Source organism: Pediculus humanus, genomic scaffold (assembly GCF_000006295.1).
Source record: "Pediculus humanus corporis 1103172108257 genomic scaffold, whole genome shotgun sequence".
Lineage (NCBI taxonomy): Eukaryota > Metazoa > Arthropoda > Insecta > Psocodea > Pediculidae > Pediculus > Pediculus humanus.
Genome location: NW_002987826.1, coordinates 13,686 through 22,702, shown reverse-complemented (window position 1 = coordinate 22,702; position 9,017 = coordinate 13,686). Strand labels below are relative to the sequence as shown.

At 30.7% G+C, this 9,017-nt stretch overlaps 1 protein-coding gene across 1 annotated transcript; it reads left to right on the top strand.

The window, feature by feature from the left end:
* Positions 1-1,700: 1,700 nt before the first annotated feature.
* Phum_PHUM486510 (RNA polymerase-associated protein LEO1, putative) lies at positions 1,701-8,207 on the top strand (the record flags this gene model as incomplete). Its single annotated transcript, XM_002430434.1, has 7 exons — positions 1,701-2,158; positions 3,733-3,938; positions 4,113-4,535; positions 4,610-5,152; positions 5,242-5,284; positions 5,844-7,064; positions 8,183-8,207. The coding sequence occupies 7 exons, from the start codon at positions 1,701-1,703 to the stop codon at positions 8,205-8,207; spliced, it is 2,919 nt and encodes a 972-aa protein (XP_002430479.1).
* Between the last annotated feature and the right edge of the window lie 810 nt (positions 8,208-9,017).

Here is a 9,017-nt window from a genome sequence, read left to right as displayed (position 1 = left end):
GAATAAGGAATAAAATTCGTTCGTTTTAATAAAACGAGGGAGGTGGATGGGGTGGGGAAAACAAACAAACAAACAAACAAAGTCAACCAAAGTGTTTTTTTTTTTTTTTTAAATGTTAAGATGTGAGTTGTTGCTCAAATCTCCGGTTCGGATGTTCGGCGCGAACGGATAATTTTTTAATTAATTTATTACAACCGAACGTTGCCAAATCATCGTCGCCGTAAAAAAAAAAAAAAAAACTTTGGTTAAAAAAAAAAAAAAAATCAAAGGAGTACAATTTTTACGCGAAACAATAATAATAATAATAATAACTGTACATATAAATATAATAATGATAGTAATAATTATAAAAATAATAATAATAATTAAGAACGTTGTTACGTGAGTGTGTGATTGTGTATAAAAAAAATTTGTTTTTTTTTTGTTTTCGCGGGGAGGGGGGCGCGCGGGCTCATTTACATTGTACGTACAATTAATTAATTAATTTTAATTAAAAATAAAAACAACATCAGCCATTTTAAAAAAAAGAATTTATTATTATTATTATTATTTTTACTTTTGAATGTGGCATCATGGCTCCCAATCATTCTCCAACGATGACCGATGAATAGTTTCTGCCTTTACTTTCCCCACATCCTGACTATTTCCGCTTCTTTGGCTGTTTGGTGTGTTTTTCCGCCGGCACGAATACTTCAATCAGTTTACACCATTTTCCGGTACTATGTCTGAGGATTATATCCGGTTTGTTGGCTGGCACAGTTCTGTCAGTGTGGATTTGTTGATCATACAGAAGTGTGCATGTGTTTGTACCACTCCATGGGTAATCCATTCATTCCATATTCTCGGCATATATTCCAATGGAAATATTGACAAATTTTTAGGTTACCTTTCCGGATACTCATGTTTTGCCAATATCGAACAACCGGAAATTAAATGGTCGATGGTTTCCGATGATGATTCGATACATATCATATTATCGTACTTTGAAAATTACCTTTCATTATTATTATTGTTATTATTAATAAAATTCACAACAAATAAAAATGTTTTCATAACATTTTTTCGATTTTTTCCACAGCTTTGTTTATAAAAAAAGGAAACGAGAATAATAATAATGATAAAGGAGGTATCACGCGTAATACAATTTGCCTACTATGTCCGTTCTATTTTTTCCTCATTTTAAACGGTTGCCATAGAAGCATAAAAATATAAAAAAAATTTCTAATTAAACAAGTGAATAAAAACAATGATTGTTATAGTTAAAAAAAAAAAAATGTCACAAAATTTTAATTAGTTGGTTTAAAAAAGTTTTATTCGATTATTTAATTTTTTCTCTCTCTCTCTCTCTCTCTCTTTTTCGTTACCGCACCTTAGAAAATTTTTCGTAAAAATAATTAACACGGAAAACGGATAATATACATACGTATATATGTACATATATAAATAATATTGATAAAAAATCATCGAAATTATAAAACAATCAATCAATCAATCAATCAATCAATCAGTCAATCAATCAACAAACAACAACGTAAAAATTTATTATTATTATTATTATTATTATTTATTTTAATAATTAATATCTTGTTTTTTTTTTTTTTTTTTTGGTTTTTCTTTCTCTTTCCCTTTAGTCCTCCCTCCTCCCCCCTCCTCCTCCTCCTCCTCCTCCTCCTACTCCAACTTATTTGCAAGGTAAAATTATGTGTACAAGAGTATCGAACAAGCCGAAAGTAACACTGGCCGATCTCATACAAGCGGCCATATGTAAATTACAAGAGAAAAATGGTGTGACAGCATGCGAAATCGGTGAATTCATTGCAAAGAAAAGATGTTGCAGCGTCGAACAATTGTTACCGTATATAAAAAGCATACTTTGCAATGCTGTCGTAGAAGGGATACTATGCGAAAAAAACGATTGTTATCGTATAGCTAAACAATATGACGATCCTCAACCATCGTGCGATCGCGAAGAAGAAGTTTCCATTTGCGACGAAGAAAGCGTAGACGAATCGTGCGATTTCTCTGACGATGATCACAATAGGAAATTAGGTGTCGATCCTTGCAGGTGTCTTAATTTATCAAGGGAATGCCTGAGCGAAGAAGAAGAATATAGATGCGGTCAATGTCCACCCAAATGTCCAAAAAAGAAGAAATGCAAGTAATCATTGTGCGTGTGTGTGCGTGTGTGCGTGAGCGTCTGTCTGTGCGTTTGTCTGTCTGTCCGTATGTGCGCGAGTTTGCTCGAGAGTATATTGTATTGTTGTGTTTTTTTTTTTTTTTCTTTGTCCTTATGGATTTTTTTTTTATGTATATAAATATATATATAAATGAAAAGAAAACAAACAAACAAGCAAACAAACAAACAAACAAACAAACAAAATCTATTTCATATAAATTGATTGTTGTCACATTTACATATATTTCTTTTATTTTATTTTTTTTTTTTTTAAACGTGTTCATCGGGAAATCTTTTGCTGAAAATTTACACGCGCGCGCAAAAAAAAAAAAAAATCATTAATAATAATAATAATAATAATAGTAAAAAAAACAGAAATCTCCCTTTTTTATTTCGATCACGTGACATGATTTATTTATTTTTTTAAAAACAATTTTAAAAATTAAATAAAAAAAATAAAATAAAATAAATAAAATAAAAATAAGAATAAAATAAATATTTAAAAAAAATTCAATTTTGATGAATTTGTTAACTTATTTTTATTTAATATAAGTTTATCTCATTATCATTATCATTATCATTATTATTATTATTGTTTATGGTTAATTTCAATATGGCGTCAAGGTTAAGTTTTTTTTTGTTCTATGCCCGAAATTTAATATTATTATTAATATATGAAAACCTTTTAAATATAATTTTACTGTGCTTATAGAAATTTTGCAAGTTTGTTGTTGTTGTTGTTGTTTTTGGGGTGTTCGGGTGGGGTGTGGTGGGGTAGGAGGAGGATGTGGGGAGGGGGTGGATATGTAAAACTCGAAATTAAGATTTTTTGAATCTGATACGAATTTGCGCGGTCACGATAATATTAAAATTGATACCGGAGTTGTTATCACGGCAAACACTTTGCGAGATTCCATTTTCTTAATATATACATATATATATATATATATATAAAAATTAAATTGTTGTCAACAAAAAATTAACCGCCGCCATTAAAGTAAAAAAACATAACAGTTATATTGAATGGTTATATAAAATTATTTTGTTTTTTTTTTTCTCATAATAATAACAATTTTTCCAAATAAAAAATAATAAAAATTTTTTTTTTTTTTTTTTTTTTTTTAAATCTTTATTTATGGACCCGTACAAAATTCCAATGTAAATGTATTTTCTTTTCAAATTTTCAAATTTCATCAAAACACAAAATTTTCTTTTTTTTTTCTCTCATTTTGGATGATATAAGAGTAAGTAAGAAAATAAAAAATTTATGTTATTGTTTAGTATTATTATTATTCTCCCCATCGTATACAATAGATAGTAAAGAAAGAAAGAAAGAAAAATTTTTTTTTACGAGTCTGGGATAAGTTAAAATAATAATAATAATAATAAACAACAACAACAACAACATAATAATAATAATTTTTTTTATAATGTTTGAAATTTGATATTTTGGTTAAAAATAAATTTTTTTTTTTTTTTATTTAAAACAAAAAAGGAAGTTGATAAAAGGAAAAAATGAATCAATACGAAGAATGTTTTTTGAAAAAAGGAAACAGAATCAACACATCCAAACTCATATTATTAGCCATAAACGACGTATGTAAAAATGATGGTATATCAATAAGGGAAGTCGTTGGTAAAATATGCCAAAATGGAAAACTCAAAGAAAATGATGTTAAAAAAGACGTGAAACGATTTTTCGACAAAGCCGTACAAAAAGGTTTACTAACAAAAACAAACGGATTGTACAAAATAAGAAAGGGTGTTAAAATTGATAAAATCATATACAATGGAATCGACATGAAAAATAATAGAAATTTAAAAAAGGAAAGATTTATTAAAAATAAAAATATCAATAATTATAACAATAATAATAATAATAATAGCAATTGTAATAATAATAATAATAATAATAATAATAATAATAATAATAGAGGTAGTAGCAACAACAACAAAAACAATAATAACGAAAACAATAATTTTATCGAAATGTCTGCTAAAAATCCGGCGGAAGATGCTAATTTTACTACATTAAACTGTCGCACGAGTCGTTTGAGTTTTCCAGATGATGATGGACAAGTTATTTACTACAGACCTAAATCATGTTTGTACGAAGATGACGAAGATGAAGATGACGATGATTTTTTTAGCGATGACGATGAAGACGTGGATTATTTTTCCGATGATTCTCTAAGAAAAGATTCGATAACGACGATAAAGAAAAGTCATAAAAGAAAAATGGCATCCACGGAAACTGTTCACCAATATAAATTCTCTAAAAAAGATTATGGGAGTCACAGCGATACTCATTGCAACCGGAAACAAACGAGAACGTTACCGGATGTCGACTACGAAAAACGTAAGGCTTAAAAAAAAAAAAATCGTTACTTTTTAATTCTGAGAATTCTGTGAGTTATTTGAATTGTTTCACAGATAGAAAAGGTGCTTGTGACGATCCGCGCAAAACGAATGATCCCTCTCAACAAGATGATGATCCGTGTAAGAAAAAAGATCCCTGTCAAAAGGAAGATCCGTGTAAGAAAAAAGAGATTTGTCAAAAGGAGGATCCTTGTAAGAAAAAAGAACCCTCTCTAAAGGAGGATCCCAGTAAGAAAAAAGAGATTTGTCAAAAGGAAGAGGCTTGTAAGAAAAAGGATCCCTGTCTAAAGGAGGATCCGTGCAAGAAAAACAATTCGAATCAGAAAAAAAGTATGCATAAGAAAAAGGTCGGGTCTCAAAGGAAAAAAGATTCCGGTCAAAGAGATGATTCGTGTAAGAAATACAATTCGAATCAGAAAAAAAGTGTGCAGAAGAAAAAGGTCGGGTCTCAAAGGAAAAAAGATTCCGGTCAAAGAGATGATCAGTATAAGAAAAGAGATTCCGGTCAGAGAAATGATCCCTGTCAAAAAGACGACCCTTGTAAAAAGAGAGATTCATATAGGAAAAGTACTCAGCGGAGAAAGAAAGACAGCAGAGGTAGTAATGATCCTTGTAAAAAAAATTATTCGCGAAGGAGAAGAGATACGCGTAAAAGGAAACCGACTAATAGCAAGATTAAAAATAAGAGCAAGAGTACCCGAAGGAAAAGAATTTCACGAGTGCAGAATTGTAAGAACAATAATGATGACGATGAGTACAACAACGATGACGAAAACAATGGAGATGATGATTACAATAATAATGACGATGATGAATGCAACAATGAAAATAATGGTAATAATAAAAGAGGCGACGATTCCGACGAGAATGGTAATGGCAACGGGGATGACGAAGAATACGACGACAACGACAATGGTAACGGGGATGATGACGAATGCGACGAAAATGGCAACGGCAACCGTAACAGGGATGACGAAGAATACGACGACAACGACAATGATAACGGGGATGATGACGAATGCGACGAAAATGGCAACGGCAACCGTAACAGGGATGACGATTGCGACGAGAACGGCAATGGCAACGGTAACGGGGATGACGAATGCGACGAGAACGGCAATGGCAACCGTAACAGGGATGACGATTACGACGAAAACGGCAATGGCAACGGTAACGGGGATGACGATTACGACGACAACGGCAATAGCAAAGGTAACAGAAATAATGACGATTGCGACGACAACAACGGGAACAACGGAAACAACGACGACGAATGCAACGATAACAGACGCGGCAAAAATGGTAATGATGAATGCAACAATGATAATGGAAACGATGACAGTAACAATGATAACGGATATTATGAATGCATTAATAGTGGCATGGGTATTGATAATAATAATAGAAGCGACGAGAGCGATAACGGCGATAATGGTACAGTTAACGGCAGGGGGAGCAACAACAATGACGATGACAACAATTGTCCACCGAATTGCGAGGATATGTACTTCATGAATGAATTAACCCAAGACGAATGTCAATTGGAATACATAGACGATGGTAACTATGAACCCATGGAAGAAGATGGTTACATTTCTCAAGATCAGGATTCGAATCCGAACGTTTTAGAAGACGAAAACGACGATATGAAAAATTGTGAAATAACCGGATACGACCTACTCGATTCCGAACCGGATGACGACGAAGAATTTTTGGAACTAGAAAAACAAGATGATGATAATTATTTTATAGACACCAGTGACTGCGACCAAGGCGTTAACAATTTAGAAAAAGTCAGCGTTTGTCAAAAAGGTGAACAAATAACAGAAGTTAAGAGAAAGAAACAAGACAAATATTCCGTTGATACTGTCAAAGAACAAGGTTATCAGAAAATTGGAAATGACGAGTATTTAACAGCCGATAACCCTGATAACAAAGACATTTCAACGAAAATAATAAACAAAAGTAAAATGAACGATTGTCCAAAAACGACGACGATACACCAAAATCAAATCCAAAACGAAAACGCGGAGGGTAATAAAAATCAAACCGCGAACGTGGCAACCCTCGAAACGAATTGTTCGAAAATAAACGCGGGTCTTAAGAACAAGGAAAGCATACGTTCGGACAACATCATACAAAACATTAAAAAATCAGATAAGAACATGATAACACCGTGCAAGAACTGCGACGAATTTTCCGACAAGAAGAAAAAAGATGGTAATAAATTAAATGATAAGAGTTCGGTTAAAAACGACAAGAAAACCGTCGAGAAAGGTTTCGACGGTGATGGTAAAAGAGATGGAAAGAAAAATAAAATACCGCAAGTTACGAAAGCTAGATATCAACTTTATGCCAATGTCGAGGGAGGGGATAATTTCCAGTATGGAAGTCCAAAAAAGAAAAAAAACGAAATTTCGAAATCCAATAGGAATTGCAACAACAACAACAACAACAACAGCACGGGTAGAAGAAACATAAAAGAACTTGAAAAAATATACAATGAAAAGTTTTACGAAGAGGAAGAAGAAGATGATGAAGAAGAAGAAGAAGAAGAAGAAGATGATGAAGATGAAGAAGATGAAGAAGATGAAGATGAAGATGAAGAGGGAGTGGGAGAGGAAGAAGAAGAAGAAGAAGAAGAGGATGAAGGTGAAGAAGATGAAGAAGAAGAAGAAGAAGAAGAAGAAGTAGAAGGAGTAGAAGAAGAAGTAGAAGAAGTAGAAGGAGCAGAAGAAGAAGAAGAAGAAGAAGAAGAAGTAGAAGGAGTAGAAGAAGAAGTAGAAGGAGTAGAAGAAGAAGAAGAAGATGAAGAGGCGGGAGCGGAAGATGAAGAAGAAATTTATGATATTGAAACCGGAAATGGTGATGAAAAATTCGAAGACGTTAGCGAATTTGAATATAATACTTGTCCACATAAAAGAAGGAAACGTTATCATTATCAATAATTAACGTATCGTTATTAACGTATTTTAATTTTTGTTTTTGTCGTTTGTATGTAAATGTGTGCGTACGTATTTGTTAAGGATGATTTTTTGTCATAAAACAAAATGGCTGCCGTCTTATTTAAAATCATATTAATATGACGATTTGTTGATTAATTGTTTTACGTTTTTAAGAAAAATTTGTCACACTTACAGTTTTTTTTTCTCCTCCTCCTCCTCCTTCTTCTTCTTTTCGAATTTAATTATTTTTGGGTGATTAATTACACAAATTGAAACGTTTTACACGAAAAAAAAAAAACGAAAAAAAAAAAAAAAATGTTTTTTGGTCGTTTTTTGTTTTTTTTTTTTTGTTTTTTTTTTTATCATTTTACGTGAGAAAAAAAAGGGAAAAGAAAAAAAAACTGTAAAACCTTTTTCTTTTTTACAGAATAAAAACTAAAAACTTTTTTTTTTTATATATATAATTAACAATAAATAAATTATTAATTAATAACCGTTTTTTTATGTGTGTGACACTTTTAAAAGCTTTTTTGAAACTCATTCGAAAGCGGTTGAAAAAACTTTTTACCGGAAATGGAAAGTAACGCTTTTTTTTACTTACACCTTTCTTACAAAAAAAAACAAAACAAAACACATTATGAAGAAACCTTTTTTAATATTTTTTCATTTTTTGTTTTTTTAGAATTTGTTTTTGGAGTGTTATTTAGGTTAAAAACAAAAAGTTTTTGTAGTGGATTAAATGTAATTACAAATAACTACAAATCACAAAAAGATTGTAGTTAAATTTTAATCAAAAAAATATTTAACGATCGTTTTAAATGGTTTCATCACAATCTCTTACTGCAGTATAAGAAACGTTGTAGTTAGTGGGAGGAGTTTATGTACGTCGCGCTCGGTAAGTTTTGTTAGTTAAAGTCAAGTCTTCAAAACGTTCGAATTGTTTTGACCGTTAAATTTGAAATTTTTTTTTTTTTTTAGTTTTTTTGGTTACTTGTTGTCGTTATCGCGGTGTAGTTATTATTTTTTCCTTGCTTTGTTTTATTTTTTCTCTAAAGTTTGTTTTATTTTTTAAAAAAAGTGTTATTAAGTTTTTTAATTAATTAATAATATTCGAAAAGGAAGAGCAGGTAAATAAAATATTTTTTTTGTTTTAATAACTTTTTTTTTTCTTGACAAATTTTAAAATGCCGAACGCGGAACGTTTGAAAAAAACGGTTTTTTTTTTTTTTTTTGCTTGTCGTTTTCCAGTTTTGTCAATAAAAAAACTTGTTCAAGGCGATTTAAATATGTATTCGAATAAATAAATTAAATCTATTTATTCCGTTTGACAATTTTTCTTAACCTTAACATTTGATGATTGAAATTTCAAAAAAAAAAAAAAAAAAAAAAAACATGTCTGCCGTTTAAACGTTTCCGTGATTTTGAAATTTTTTCATTTCGCATTAAGTGTTGAATTAAAACGATTTAACTAAAAAGTTTTTTTTTTTTTTTAATGTACTTGTAATTATTTTTAAAAA